Source organism: Tachypleus tridentatus, chromosome 3, assembly GCF_004210375.1.
Source record: "Tachypleus tridentatus isolate NWPU-2018 chromosome 3, ASM421037v1, whole genome shotgun sequence".
NCBI classification, from domain to species: Eukaryota; Metazoa; Arthropoda; class Merostomata; order Xiphosura; family Limulidae; genus Tachypleus; species Tachypleus tridentatus.
In genome coordinates, this window is record NC_134827.1 from 49,901,199 (window position 1) to 49,918,220 (window position 17,022).

General features: G+C 38.6%; 1 protein-coding gene across 1 annotated transcript in view; it reads left to right on the forward strand.

The window, feature by feature from the left end:
* Nucleotides 1–14,489, forward strand: part of LOC143246816 (dual specificity protein phosphatase 22-B-like) — a 30,976-nt gene extending 16,487 nt beyond the window's left edge. The window contains exons 3-5 of the mRNA XM_076493988.1: nucleotides 8,047–8,171; nucleotides 10,034–10,205; nucleotides 13,128–14,489. Coding sequence (XP_076350103.1) covers nucleotides 8,047–8,171; nucleotides 10,034–10,205; nucleotides 13,128–13,322 — 492 coding nt within the window. The 3' untranslated portion in view covers nucleotides 13,323–14,489. The remainder of the gene's footprint in view (nucleotides 1–8,046; nucleotides 8,172–10,033; nucleotides 10,206–13,127) is intronic.
* The last annotated feature ends 2,533 nt before the right edge of the window (nucleotides 14,490–17,022 follow it).

Here is a 17,022-nt window from a genome sequence, read left to right on the forward strand (position 1 = left end):
TTAGGGATCCTGGGAGTGGATGGAGGTAAAAAATGACTATATGTTGCACAACATCACGTGCTACACAATAACTATATGTGGCACAACATTGCGTGCTACACAATGACTATATGTGGCTCAACATCGCGTGCTGCACAATAAATATATGTGGCACAACATCGCGTGCTACACAATAAATATATGTGGCACAACATCGCGTGCTACACAATGACTATATGTGGCACAACATCACGTGCTGCACAATAACTATATGTGGCACAACATTGCGTGCTACACAATGACTATATGTGGCTCAACATCGCGTGCTGCACAATGACTATATGTGGCTTAACATCGCGTGCTGCACAATGACTATATGTGGCACAACATCACGTGCTGCACAATAACTATATGTGGCACAACATCGTCTGCTAATCATTGACTATATGTGGCACAATATCACGTGCTACACATTGACTATATGTTGAACAACATCACGTGCTACACAATAACTATATGTGGCACAACATCGCGTGCTACACAATGACTATATGTGGCTCAACATCGCGTGCTGCACAATGACTATATGTGGTTTAACATCGCGTGCTGCACAATGACTATATGTGGCACAACATCACGTGCTGCACAATAACTATATGTGGCACAACATCGTTTGCTAATCATTGACTATATGTGGCACAACATCACGTGCTACACAATGACTATATGTGGCTCAACATCGCGTGCTGCACAATGACTATATGTGGCACAACATCGCGTGCTGCACAATAACTATATGTGGCTCAACATCGCCTGCTAATCATTGACTATATGTGGCACAACATCACGTGCTACACATTGATTATATGTGGCACAACATCGCGTGCTACACAATGACTATATGTGGCACAACATCGCGTGCTACACAATGACTATATGTGGCACAACGTCACGTGCTACACAATGACTATATGTGGCACAACGTCACGTGCTGCACAATAACTATATGTGGCACAACTTCGCCTGCTACACAATGACTATATGTGGCACAACATCGCGTGCTACACAATGACTATATGTGGCACAACGTCACGTGCTACACAATGACTATATGTGGCACAACATCACGTGCTGCACAATAACTATATGTGGTACAACATCGCGTGCTACAAAATGACAATATGTGGTACAACATAGCGTGCTACACAATAACTATATGTGGCACAACATCGTTTGCTAATCATTGACTATATGTGGCACAACATCACGTGCTACACAATGACTATATGTGGCTCAACATCGCGTGCTGCACAATGACTATATGTGGCACAACATCGCGTGCTGCACAATAACTATATGTGGCTCAACATCGCCTGCTAATCATTGACTATATGTGGCACAACATCACGTGCTACACATTGATTATATGTGGCACAACATCGCGTGCTACACAATGACTATATGTGGCACAACATCGCGTGCTACACAATGACTATATGTGGCACAACGTCACGTGCTACACAATGACTATATGTGGCACAACGTCACGTGCTACACAATGACTATATGTGGCACAACGTCACGTGCTGCACAATAACTATATGTGGCACAACTTCGCCTGCTACACAATGACTATATGTGGCACAACATCGCGTGCTACACAATGACTATATGTGGCACAACGTCACGTGCTACACAATGACTATATGTGGCACAACATCACGTGCTGCACAATAACTATATGTGGTACAACATCGCGTGCTACAAAATGACAATATGTGGTACAACATAGCGTGCTACACAATGACTATATGTGGCACAACATCACGTGCTACACATTGACTATATGTGGCTCAACATCGCTTGCTGCACAATGACTATATGTGGCACAACATCGCGTGCTGCACAATAACTATATGTGGCTCAACATTGCCTGCTAATCATTGACTATATGTGGCACAACATCACGTGCTACACATTGATTATATGTGGCACAACATCGCGTGCTACACAATGACTATATGTGGCACAACATCGCGTGCTACACAATGACTATATGTGGCACAACGTCACGTGCTACACAATGACTATATGTGGCACAACGTCACGTGCTGCACAATAACTATATGTGGCACAACATCGCCTGCTACACAATGACTATATGTGGCACAACATCACGTGCTGCACAATAACTATATGTGGCACAACATTGCGTGCTACACAATGACTATATGTGGCTCAACATCGCGTGCTGCACAATGACTATATGTGGTTTAACATCGCGTGCTGCACAATGACTATATGTGGCACAACATCACGTGCTGCACAATAACTATATGTGGCACAACATCGTCTGCTAATCATTGACTATATGTGGCACAATATCACGTGCTACACATTGACTATATGTTGAACAACATCACGTGCTACACAATAACTATATGTGGCACAACATCGCGTGCTACACAATGACTATATGTGGCTCAACATCGCGTGCTGCACAATGACTATATGTGGCTTAACATCGCGTGCTGCACAATGACTATATGTGGCACAACATCACGTGCTGCACAATAACTATATGTGGCACAACATCGTTTGCTAATCATTGACTATATGTGGCACAACATCACGTGCTACACAATGACTATATGTGGCTCAACATCGCGTGCTGCACAATGACTATATGTGGCACAACATCGCGTGCTGCACAATAACTATATGTGGCTCAACATCGCCTGCTAATCATTGACTATATGTGGCACAACATCACGTGCTACACATTGATTATATGTGGCACAACATCGCGTGCTACACAATGACTATATGTGGCACAACATCGCGTGCTACACAATGACTATATGTGGCACAACGTCACGTGCTACACAATGACTATATGTGGCACAACGTCACGTGCTGCACAATAACTATATGTGGCACAACTTCGCCTGCTACACAATGACTATATGTGGCACAACATCGCGTGCTACACAATGACTATATGTGGCACAACGTCACGTGCTACACAATGACTATATGTGGCACAACATCACGTGCTGCACAATAACTATATGTGGTACAACATCGCGTGCTACAAAATGACAATATGTGGTACAACATAGCGTGCTACACAATAACTATATGTGGCACAACATCGTTTGCTAATCATTGACTATATGTGGCACAACATCACGTGCTACACAATGACTATATGTGGCTCAACATCGCGTGCTGCACAATGACTATATGTGGCACAACATCGCGTGCTGCACAATAACTATATGTGGCTCAACATCGCCTGCTAATCATTGACTATATGTGGCACAACATCACGTGCTACACATTGATTATATGTGGCACAACATCGCGTGCTACACAATGACTATATGTGGCACAACATCGCGTGCTACACAATGACTATATGTGGCACAACGTCACGTGCTACACAATGACTATATGTGGCACAACGTCACGTGCTACACAATGACTATATGTGGCACAACGTCACGTGCTGCACAATAACTATATGTGGCACAACTTCGCCTGCTACACAATGACTATATGTGGCACAACATCGCGTGCTACACAATGACTATATGTGGCACAACGTCACGTGCTACACAATGACTATATGTGGCACAACATCACGTGCTGCACAATAACTATATGTGGTACAACATCGCGTGCTACAAAATGACAATATGTGGTACAACATAGCGTGCTACACAATGACTATATGTGGCACAACATCACGTGCTACACATTGACTATATGTGGCTCAACATCGCTTGCTGCACAATGACTATATGTGGCACAACATCGCGTGCTGCACAATAACTATATGTGGCTCAACATTGCCTGCTAATCATTGACTATATGTGGCACAACATCACGTGCTACACATTGATTATATGTGGCACAACATCGCGTGCTACACAATGACTATATGTGGCACAACATCGCGTGCTACACAATGACTATATGTGGCACAACGTCACGTGCTACACAATGACTATATGTGGCACAACGTCACGTGCTGCACAATAACTATATGTGGCACAACATCGCCTGCTACACAATGACTATATGTGGCACAACATCGCCTGCTACACATCCACTATATGTGGCACAACATCGTGTGCTACACAATGACTATATGTGGCACAACATCACGTGCTGCACAATAACTATATGTGGTACAACATCGCGTGCTACAAAATGACAATATGTGGTACAACATAGCGTGCTACACAATGACTATATGTGGCACAACATCGCGTGCTACAAAATGACAATATGTGGCACAACATCACGTGCTACACATTGACTATATGTGGTACAAGATAGCGTGCTACACAATGACTATATGTGGCACAAGATAGCGTGCTACACAATGACTATATGTGGCACAACATCGCGTGCTGCACAATAACTATATGTGGCACAACATCACGTGCTGCACAATAACTATATGTGGCACAACATCGCCTGTTACACATTCACTATATGTGGCACAACATCGCGTGTTACACAATGACTATATGTGGCACAACATCGCCTGCTACACATTGACTATATGTGGCACAACATCGCCTGCTACACATTGACTATATGTGGCACAACATCGCCTGCTACATATTGACCATATGTGGCACAACATCACGTGCTACACAATGACTATATTTGGCACAACATCACGTGCTACACAATGACTATATGTGGCACAACGTCACGTGCTACACAATGACTATATGTGGCACAACATCACATGCTACACAATGACTATATGTGGCACAACATCACGTGCTACACAATGACTATATGTGGCACAACGTCACGTGCTACACAATGACTATATGTGGCACAAGATCGTGTGCTGCACAATGACTATATGTGGCACAACATCGCGTGCTACACAATGACTATATGTGGCACAACGTCACGTGCTACACAATGACTATATGTTTCACAACATCGCGTTCTACACAATGATTATATGTGGCACGACAATACGTGCTACACAATGAGTATATGTGGCACAACATCACATGCTACACAATCACTATATGTGGCACAACATAGCGTGCTAGACAATCACTATATGTTGCACAACATTGCGTGCTACACAATGACTATATGTGGCACAACATCACTTGCTGCACAATGACTAAACAATTAACATTTAAATTCAGTCTCCATGAAAGCGTCAGATGCACTGGCCTACCAACGGACAATTGTGCGACATCACTGTGGGTCAATCCGACTGTATAACCTGTGTGTATGTGACTTCTTTAATTATAATTTTTTCATTCGTGATTGGTGTTTAGTTAAGAAGATCCTCCCCCAGCTGGGGTGTTCACGAACGTTAGTTTTTCTCTTGGCCCTCTTGTGAATATTACGTTTGATTAAAGTGGGTTTTTAATAACTCTACTAACAAAGGGGTTTCTGATTAACAGTTCGTGGGTTGTTAATTTCTGGTAGAACTGGTGAAGGTAAAAATGGCGAAGTGAAGGATCACAAGTTAGATCCAATTGTAAATCCAATGTGTTGGTTGTAATCATAAAGTCCAACAGCGTAGAATTTGTTGGTTCTAGAAAAAACTCACTTTTACAGGACAAACACCGATTATTCTATCTGCATTGTAAGGTAAAGACATGAGATGAATTATATAAACATACACGGAGTTCTTGGTGTGGGAAGATACTGGTTATGTAAACATACACGGAGTTCTTGATGTGTGAAGGTATTGGTTATGTAAACATACACAGTTCTTAGTGTGTGAAGAGATTGGTTACATAAACATACACAGTTCTTGGTGTGTGAAGAGATTGGTTATGTAAACATACACAGTTCTTGGTGTGTGAAGAGATTGGTTATATAAACATACACAGTTCTTAGTGTGTGAAGGGGTTGGTTATATAAACATGCACAGTTCTTGGTGTGTGAAGAGATTGGTTATGTAAACATACACAGTTCTTGGTGTGTGAAGGTATTGGTTATGTAAACATACACAGTTCTTAGTGTGTGAAGAGATTGGTTATATAAACATACACAGTTCTTGGTGTGTGAAGAGATTGGTTATGTAAACATACACAGTTCTTGGTGTGTGAAGAGATTGGTTATGTAAACATACACAGTTCTTGGTGTGTGAAGAGATTGGTTATATAAACATACACAGCTCTTGGTGTGTGAAGAAACTGGTTATATAAACATACACAGTTCTTGGTGTGTGAAGAAACTGGTTATATAAACATACACAGTTCTTGGTGTGTGAAGAGATTGGTTATGTAAACAGAGTTCTTGGTGTGTTAATGTTGTTCTGTGTTTGACTGCGACACCTGTTGTACAGATATATTGTTTTGTGCGGTGCACGTGTGATGAGTTTCTTGTCTTCGCTTCTTTTCTATTTTAGCCAAAGTATTTAATCTGTTTTTAACTAAAGGTAATTTGCCTATTTTTGTAAATAGCTAACAACACTGTAATCTGTTTGAAATATTTATTTATGTTACATATAAAGATCCAACAACCACACTACAATAAACAATTGACTCAACTATTCTGCGTCTGTGTGTTTGTTAAAATCCTTTAAGGGCCTCTTTTTAAACCTACCTATCTTTTCGTCCCAATAAGAATGTTCATGTATTTAAAATTGTACCTACGGACCACCCTATACACCAAATACAATATTCCATGACGTGAGCAGCCATTCTTCAACTTAATAATAAACTAAATATTACGGGTGTACTTTACGTTCTCCCACGTATACCAAGTTCTTTCTTTGTTTTTCTTACTTTAGTAAAGTTGGTGATTTGACATTCCGTGTGAGAAGTACATTAAACTGAAATCTCAAGACGTGAATATGTCATTTTTATATCAAGTTTAATAACAAAAAAAAAATAGATATATTACGTCACGAAACATATTCTCAATCTAAAGATTTCACTGTTTTTGATTTATATGTATCTTAAAACCTCTATTGACGCCTCACACGTCACGTAACAATTTCTTCAATATTATTATTTAAATAACTAGTAATCTTTGTGTTCTATAATTTTACAATATACCGCGGACCACCCTATAAACTGAAAATAACTTGTTCCGTGACGGGATATTTTATTTGCTAATGATAGAGAATGCTGACCAGTATACCGATCGCCTGAACAGTGTTAGAGAGCTAGATAAACAATGTTTCCTAATATCCACCTTGTCCAGTGAGAGTTTTTTGTTTTTCACAATGAAAGAAACGTTTCTCGGAAGTTCCACAATTACCAGTTAGTCTTGTTATCTTATATTGATCTCATTTTTTGTTTAAAACACATAAGTTAATAAGTAGAGAGAGTTTGAATTTCGTACGAGCCGTCCTAAGTTAGTAGTGTAAGACTAGAGTCATTACTCCCCACAGCCAGCTCTCGGGCTACTTTTTTTACCAAAGAACAGTGGGATGACCGTAACATTATAACGCACTCATAGACTAATAGCTGAAACGGTGAGCATGTTTGGCGATATTGAGATTTGAATTCACGACCCTCGGAACGCGAGTCGAGTGCCATAGCCGCGTGGCCAGACACAGAAACTAGCTGTGAGTTTGCCAGCTCTTGTAATGATTGGTCGATAGATCTGTAGAGAAATAGCACATTTCTTATTGGACAACACCAGCTAATATAATTCGTTCTGTTTATTTTCAAATCTTTTTTTTTTTTTTTAATTTCGCGCAAAGCTACACGAGGGCTATCTGCGCTAGCCGTCTCTAATTTAGCAGTGTGAGACTAGAGGGAAGGCAGCTAGTCATCACCACCCACCGCCAATAGCGAGATTGACCGTAACGTTATAACGCCCCACGGCTGAAAGGGCGAGCATGTTTGGTACGACCGGGATTCGATCCCGCGACCCTCGGATTACGAGTCGAACGTCTTAACACACTCGTCCATGCCGGGCCTTTCAAGTCCATAAAATATTTAAACATAATACAACGCACTGTTCGCGAGTTAGGGCAGTTGACTTTAACATGTTTACTTGTTTATGTTTTTGTCATTTATACTTTGTAATAACGCATTTGTATTTATACAGGACAAAGAATACTTGTGTATTATAGCATCTGATACGCCGAATCAAAATATAAACCAGTTCTTCTCACGATGCAACGATTTCATCCACAACGCTCGTTTAAATGGAGGTAACGTACTTGTTCACTGGTGAGTAAAGTTGTCGTTAAATCTAAGTAACCACTTCTACTTAGATAAGTATATGTTCACTGGTGAGTAAAGTTGTCATTAAATCTAAGTCACCACTTCTACTTAGATAAGTATATGTTCACTGGTGAGTAAAGTTGTCATTAAATCTAAGTAACCACTTCTACTTAGATAAGTATATGTTCACTGGTGAGTAAAGTTGTCATTAAATCTAAGTAACCACTTCTACTTAGATAAGTATAATACTTAGAAGTACTAATTACCATATCATTCCATAGCCTCCTTAGCGGTAAGTGTACGAGATCAAGACGCTACAAATCTGGTTTCGATACCACCGATGGCCAGAGAGAAGTTGTTTTGTTTTGAATTTCGCACAAAGCTACTCGAGAGTTATCTGTGCTAGCCGTCCTTAATTTAGCAGTGTAAGACTAGAAGGAAGGCAGCTAGTCATCACCACCCACCACCAACTCTTGGGCTACTCTCTTACCAACGAATTGACCGTCGCATTATAACGCCCCACGGCTGAAAGGGCGAGCATGTTTGGTGCGACCGGGAGTGGAACCCGCGACCCTCAAATTAGAGTCGAACGCCTTAACCTACCTGGCCATGCTGGGCCACGTAGAGCAGACAGCCGATTGTGTATGTCTTACTGAATAACAATAAACCCAAAGTTATTTAAATAATTGTGGTGATTGTCTGATAATGTAACACATTTCGACATCTAAACCTGTTGTTGTAGTGGTTATATATAAACAAGGTATTCTGAGAGTAAGTAATACGTTCTTACCGGTAAATTGGAACAAAATGTTTATAAAACGTGTGTCTGGCTGTCTGTAAGTGTACAATTCATTAATAGTTTGAAGTGTAATAAATATATATACATATTAAAACAATTTAACATTATGTTCTACTGTCAGAATGATATGTAAACTATATAATCAGTGTTACCTTATTCATCAAATAACTTCTTATCTTAGTTAACTGTTTTATACACATGATGAGAAATCGGGGAACACAATGTTGTTTTCTGGAATATTCAAAATATGGACGTTCATCTTCACACTTACTGTGTTTCATAAGTAAGTTATTACTTTCTTTGTTATTAATTTCATCAACGACATATGTTTACTGACTTATTTTTTGTGACTGTACTTTTGGGCCGGAATGGCCAAGCGTGTTAAGGCATTCGACTCGTAATCTGAGGGTCGCGGGTTCGCAACTCCGTCGCGTCAAACATGCTCGCCCTTTCAGCCGTGGGGGCGTTATAATGTGACGGTCAATCCCACTATTCGTTGGTAAAAGAGTAGCCCAAGAGTTGTCGGTGGCTGGTGATGACTAGCTGACTTCCCTCTAGTCTTATACTGCTAAATTAGGGACGGCTAGCGCAGATAGCCCTCGAGTAGCTTTGTGCGAAATTAAAAACAAACAAACTGTACTTTTATTATTACGATTGTTTGTATTTTGAACTTACTATGTAGATTCAGAACTAACCTAAATATCCTAGGTTGGCAGTATCTCGTGACATTATTGGGTTTACGGCCGAAAATGTCGATAACAATAAAGACACCCAACTGATAAAATAATATATTGATATTTATGGACAACGATGTAACAAAAGGATATTTTATAAGCTCCGCTAATTACTGGGTTCATATTCGTGACTGATGTGATCAAATAGGTTAATATTAACTGATTGAAATTGAGATTTGATCCTTTATTTATTATCACAGCTACATCTCATAAAAACTAATACCTCATTTATACCGCACAAAACAACACAACAAGCTATCTGCACTATCCTCCGTTAGGGTTGTAAGCCATTGGTGTTTCGTAGTGTAAATGTATGTATGTAATATTATTTGTAGTCTTGCAGGAGTGTCTCGTAGCGTGACCATTGCCGCAGCTTACGTCATGTCCGTGACCTCACTGAACCACAAGGACGCTCTGAAGTCTGTCCGTGGAGCTAGAAGCATCGCTAATCCCAATTTCGGGTTCCAGAAACAACTACATGACTTTGAACAACGTAGACTGAAAGTGGTAAGTGGAAGCTTGTCATTTGTCAGTTGAAAATATTTCGTCAAATAAACGTTCACAACCATAAAATGTAACAAAAACACTGAGAAGGAACACAGTTAGTCCTTGTTAAACTGTCGAAATTACTTCAGCAACGTGACAGTTCAATGATAGAAATAGAATGACACGCAATTTCTACACGGTTTATTTAAACAATATTATCTCGACGAATGTCAAATTTTATTTTAAAACAAACGACTTTGCAATACTTTAGTATTTAAACGATTGGTTTGTTTTGAATTTCGCGCAAAACTACACGAGCTACGTGCAGTGTAAGACATTAGGGAAGGCAGCTAGTCATTATTGCCCACCACCAACTCTTGGAAAACTCTTTATCATCGAAGAGTGGGATTTACCGTCACATTATAAAGTCTCCACGGCTGAAATGGCTAGCATGTTTGTTGTGACGGGGATTCGAATCTGCCACCCTCAGACTAGGAATCGAGTGCCTTAAGCACTCGGCCATGCCATTAGGGTCATATAGTGCATTATAAGAGTATGTAAGCGAATAAAAAAATAAAAATCACTTTTACGCAGTATAAAAATATGGCTTAGAAGCAAATGTAATGTGTTATGATGTAATATTCGGCAGCTCATAAGTTTGGTCGTAATTAATCACAAATCTATACAATCACGGGTATCGAAACCCAGTTTCTAGAATTGTAAGTCCAGACATTCCGCTCTGTCATTGGGTCGAATAAATTAATACAATATCTCATTCTTATAGGTGAATATGACACTGTTAGATAGTTCAAAGTTTCCCAAACATTTGCCACCCACACCCACATCTTCGTTAATAAATATGATTTTTCGCTCACCCCTTTGTTTGAATGAATGAAAGAATGAGTTAAGTGACAAAATGTAACACACGGATACACATTAAAATGTTATACGTGTTGTAGTAATTACTTATTTTCATTTATACAAATATAGTATACCACTTAATTTTATATGGTTGGACTACTGACTTTCATAATCGATTCCCCACCTTTGGGGGATAGAAGAACGTGTTTTGACCCCTCTAAATATGTTTTTGTTACATGACAGGATGATCAGGCTCGTCTTACAAACAATCAGTGGTTCTCCATAGGGTAACTACTGCCATCTAACGACTATCAGGAAACTTCAGAACAAATTTATTTTGGTTGGAAATGCTTTCGTGTGACAACAGATAAATCTAGCTAAACAACTATATGGTTTCTTATTCGTAGTAAATAATACAAAACCAGAAAGACAGATCTAACTATACAAAGAATCAGAACTCTCAAACATGCTAAAGTTTAACAACAGTCGGTAAAAAAGTTACATTTTAACACCATCTATAAACCCGTAAATCTCTTACTTCAATTCTGTTAGTAAAAAATACAACGTAATTTAAAACATAGCTTTAAGGCTAGTAACCTTGAGTATAGCCTAAAACATTTTGGAAGATTATCGTACATTTTGACCTTTGGTGACCTCCATTAATACAGTTTATGGCAGCTCAAAAGTGATGTTTTAGTATAAAGCAAGGAAAGTTTAGGCAGTATGTAATTGTTGATGAAACCACGTTTTTTTCTAAAGATAGATATAGAACAAGAAAGAAAAACGTAATTATTCTAGTTTTAAAAGCCACCAGTTATTTGGCTCGTGCTTATAAAGCTCAAATGGGAGTTCGATTCCCTCGTCGGAGAGAGCGCACCTTAAAAAGCGTTTAAAGACATAACTGTTTCTGAAAATAATGCGTGGCTCGGTAAACATAAACAATTGGGAAAATTATTTAGCCCTTTTACCATTTTCTAAAAAAATAATATACATATATATATATATTTTAAGTTCTCGATCATGCGAGTTACAAATGTTGAGATTTCATTGGAAGAAATAAAACTTCTTCCAAGAACATTTAAGAATTATTCACAGTTCGAGTCACATTTTAATAATAAATGACTGCACGACACAGTTTAATTATATATTTAATTATATATTTCTTGCAAAGAGAAAAGTGAGAGAGTTAAATGAGGTGTTTGTTTGTTTGTTTTATAATTTCGCACAAAGCTACTCGAGGGCTACCTGCACTAGTCGTCCCTTTATTTAGCAGTGTCAGACTGGAGGGAAGGCAGCTAGTCATCACCACCCACCGCCAGCTCTTGAGCTACTCTTTTACTAACGAATAGTGGGATTGATCGTCACATTATACACACTCCAACGGCTGAAAAGGCATGTTTGATGCGACGGAATTCTAACCCGCGACTCTCAGATTAATAAATGAGGTGTTTGTTTGTTTTGGTAATGGCAGTGGGTGGTAATGACTATCTGCCAACTTTTGGGCTACTCTTTACCAACGAATAGTGGAATTGACCGTCACATTGTAACGCCCCATGGCTGAAAAGACATGTTTGGTACGACGGGGATGCGAACCCGCGACCCTCAGATTACGAGTCGCTCGCCTTAACCCACCTGGTCATGCTGGACCTAAATGATGGGAAAGAAAAATATACGAACGACCTGCTTTTCTCCAACATACAAATTGCATGTTTTACTTTATCAAAGTCTTGGTAATGTATCTTACCGGATTTAAAATAAATAACATGATATGTTATTAGATACATAGGCCCAGCATGGCCAAGTGTGCCAAGACATTCCACTCATAATCCGAAGGTCGCGGGTTCGAATCCCGGTCGCACCAAGCATGCTCGCCCTTTCATCCGTGGGGACGTTATAATGGTGGATGATGATGTCTAGCTGCCTTCCCTCTAGTCTTACACTGATAAATTAGGAACGGCTAGCTCAGATAGCCCTCGAGTAGCTTTATGCGAATTTCAAAACAAACAACAACAGAAAACAAACTATATACATAAATACATTTAAAACATAACTATATGTACATTTCTAAGTTTTATTTTGCAGGAAAGAAAGCGACTTCAACAAAAATATCCTAATTATAACCTCGGGAGTGATGAGAATGAATGTCAGAAATTACTAGTGGCCTACCACAACAGCATCCGCCCACTGGAACCCTGTCCAGAAATACGTCGGAGTGACCCCACCGCACACTCTCGAAAACACCGAACTCCTGGACAGGAAAATGTTCGTCCCTCCTAACGCGGAGCTCTTTGAACTATTTCCAGTTTCGTTTTGAGTGGTTATGTTATTCACACGGTGGCTTTTATTGTGTAAAACATCTTTCTTGACACTCGCTAACCATTAATCAGTTATTATTAGTGTGAACGAATAGTAATTTATCGTTTAACACTACGATTCACAAGATTGTCAGTTGCTTCTCACATTTATTAACATTAACTCCTTTAGAGGCACTAATTTAAAATTTAGGCTTTCAGTGTTCCTCTTACATTAATTTAGATTTAAAGTTTAGCTGTAAAACGTATATTAACATAGGAATTTTCTTTAAGAATCTTATTAAAGGACAACTGAAAACAACTGAGGTTTTAGGCACAGCCTTAATGCTAATCCTAATTAGGGTTAGACCAAGAAATTACATTTTTTAGTTGTGATTTCGTACACTAAGACAAATTTATCCACGAGATTATTTAAAGTGCAACTTGAGAAATTCTGAGGTTTTAGGCTTATTGCTTACCCTAATTAGGGTTACACGTCGCTAATATACCCTCCACTCAACACACAACACTTGAAGGTACGAACAATTCAATTCTGTTTCAAGCGCAAAGAGACAATGATTCCATCATAGCATTTTAAATGTACTCGAGAATACAATGGTACTTAATATTTTCATTTCAACTTTACATGCAAGTAATCGAATATTTTGTAGGCAAGCCATGAGATGAGAATCCAAACCATAAATCTGCGAGAATGCCTACAGGATGAGTTGTTGTTAAGCCTGTCATACCTTTAATGTTAGTTCTATATCAATTCCTTATGAAACATATTATGCAAATGGTGTGTCACAAAAGAAGAAACTGTCCACATGCTAATATATATGATTTAGCTCGCGCTGGATAAACTTAGAAAACTATGACTTGAGATTTTGTTTTATGTGAAATGCAGTTATTTTAAAAAAAGACCTGTTCCTTTTCCTCGTAGACCTGACAATGCAAAGTAAAACTTGTCAGTTTGTTTTCATAGATTCTGCTTAAAAAGTATAGTGTTTGAGCAGTTCACTTGTAAAAGGCCTAGGTTTAGGCTTAGGTTAAGTTTTAATTTGAGATAGCTGCAAGATTCCGAAGTTAAACTATAAAGGCTTTTGTAAAACCACAAATATCTGATGCGAAATAATAACATGTGTTAATTTTCTGTTTCGTTGTTTATTACTATAGAAAATGGCTGGGTTGTAGCCCAGTGTTTGGCGTGTCAGACCATAAAGATTCGCTTTCGGTGGTCCATACTTTAGAGCTGTAAGTGCGTTATAAAAGTAGCAGTTAAATTCTACTCTTCGATTAGAGTAGACCAAGAGTAAATGATTGGAGCTTTTGACTAGGTACCTTCCATCAAGCTAGTCTATCAATTCAAAACTAAAGACAGTTAACTTCAAGTGTTTCTAAACTTCCTTTCTGTTTATCTTCATCTATAAAATCATCTATTAAACAATTCAAGACGCTCTGTTCAAAAAGACCTGACATTTTTTATCTCTACTATTGAGTCAACGTTTATTTTTATTTGCACAAACACATGTATTGTTTTCAATTTACGTCTTTCTAAAACCTTTGTTGTGTATCATCTCTTCTCTAAGTTGGGACGTTTTACCTGTTTTCTCTACTGAGAACGCTGCAGTTTGTCTGCACTCATGAGATTAAGTTAAAATCACCACCGAAAAGTCCTGTTTATGATTATTTAACAAAGACTCGATTAAAAGCAAATAACGTTTTCAACTTTCCTTGACTAGTGACGTCATATATGCCTGTGAATTTTACGGTATCGATTCGTCAGTGTCAAAATCCAGAGCTTTACCATATAGCGAACCTGCGCACATTTGTTACTATCAGTTATTCCTTGTGTCATTTCTACCACCGCTGCACGTCCTAGTGATTAGTTACAAGATTGGTTTAGTTATTTTTCTACATTTTCCATCAGTTCTGTTTGTTATAATTCACCTACTTTAATCCACTTTTATCTTTACGGTTTTTTTAATGCGGAAGTATAATCACGTGACACACTTTCTTCACCGTTTTGCGTGACTGACAGCTATTACACTGCCAGAGTTAATGCACAGAACACGTCGCGTTTGAAAATATTTTTCATACTTTTATAAAGGTATCAATATTTGATGGTTTTGCTTTAATTCCAGGAAACAAAATCGTCGACTTTTATAATATAAAACACTAGCGGTTTCCTCTTTTTTACTCTAAAAAAAAGTCCACTCTTTCACAAAAGTTTTCAACGCATAAAAAATCTCTTCCCCATTAGCTTGCTGGCGTTAAACGCTAAAATTGAAGTTCTATACCGGCATCCACAGTATAGCTTTGCGCTTGAACACAGGCAAGAATAAAACAAACGAGATGATATACAATAACCACGTGACAAACGAGAAAACCCTCAAGAAGTGGTGTCAATCTTGAGTCCTGCGATTCGAGTTTTTCTTGAAAGCAAACAACGTGAGAAAATCCATGTTAAATACGTAAACAAAGCAACTGTGTTCGTGCTGTAAACCAGTTTCTTAAAAAAAAGGTTTTTTGTTTTATAATTAAGCACAAAGCTATACGATGAGCTATTTGTGCTCTGCCCAACACGGTATCAAAACGAAGCTTCTAGCAGCATGAGTCCGCAGACACACTACTGTGCCACTGGAGGAAACGATATTATAGTGCATGTACATAATATGCAATGTATTACAGGGCAGGTTCTATGCGCGAAATCTTAGATTCTGCGATATTACATAAAACAACAAATATGCAACAATGCAGCCTTACTATTCTAAATAATAGTAATTAAGCCTTATTTCATAAAACAACAAATATGCCACAATGCAGCCTTACTATTCTAAATAATAGTAATTAAGCCTTGTTTCATAAAACAACGAATATGCCACAATGCAGCCTTACTATTCTAAAATAATAATAACTAAGCCTTATTTCATAAAACAATGAATATGCCACAATGCAGCCTTACAATTCTAAAATAATAGTAATTAAGCCTTGTTTCATAAAACAACGAATATGCCACAATGCAGCCTTACTATTCTAAAATAATAGTAATTAAGCCTTGTTTCATAAAACAACGAATATGCCACAATGCAGCCTTACTATTCTAAAATAATAATAACTAAGCCTTGTTTCATAAAACAATGAATATGCCACAATGCAGTCTTACTATTCTAAAATAATACAAGGTGTTCAGAAAGTTACTGTGCACTTTTGTAATCAGCGATAACAGCATTCATTCAATTTATTTCAAACCAGCAACTGATAGCGGTGTTTAGAAACAAAATAAGAAGGATCCATGCCTGAATTGATGCCAACGGGTGTCACTTTCAACATTGTTTATAATTGTCATTCATATTCACCTCCTGTACACTGTATTGAAACATGTCTGTTGATAAATATACTCTTCAAAAAAAGAAACGCAAAAGGCAAAATATGAGACAAATTGTTAACAAGTTTATTTCGGGTAGTTCTGTATGACATGTGTGAAACTTTGCACATACACTGCTGAACATCCAAAGTCTGCAAAGGCGAAGTCCACGTTCATTAGGTGAAGTTTAACGTAACTCAACGTCAATAACGAGTACGCCCCAGTGAGCATCAATAACTGCTTGGTATCTCCTGCCCATGGAAGCGATGAGATGACGAATCACATCCTGTGGAATGGCTGTCCACTCAGCCTGCAAAGC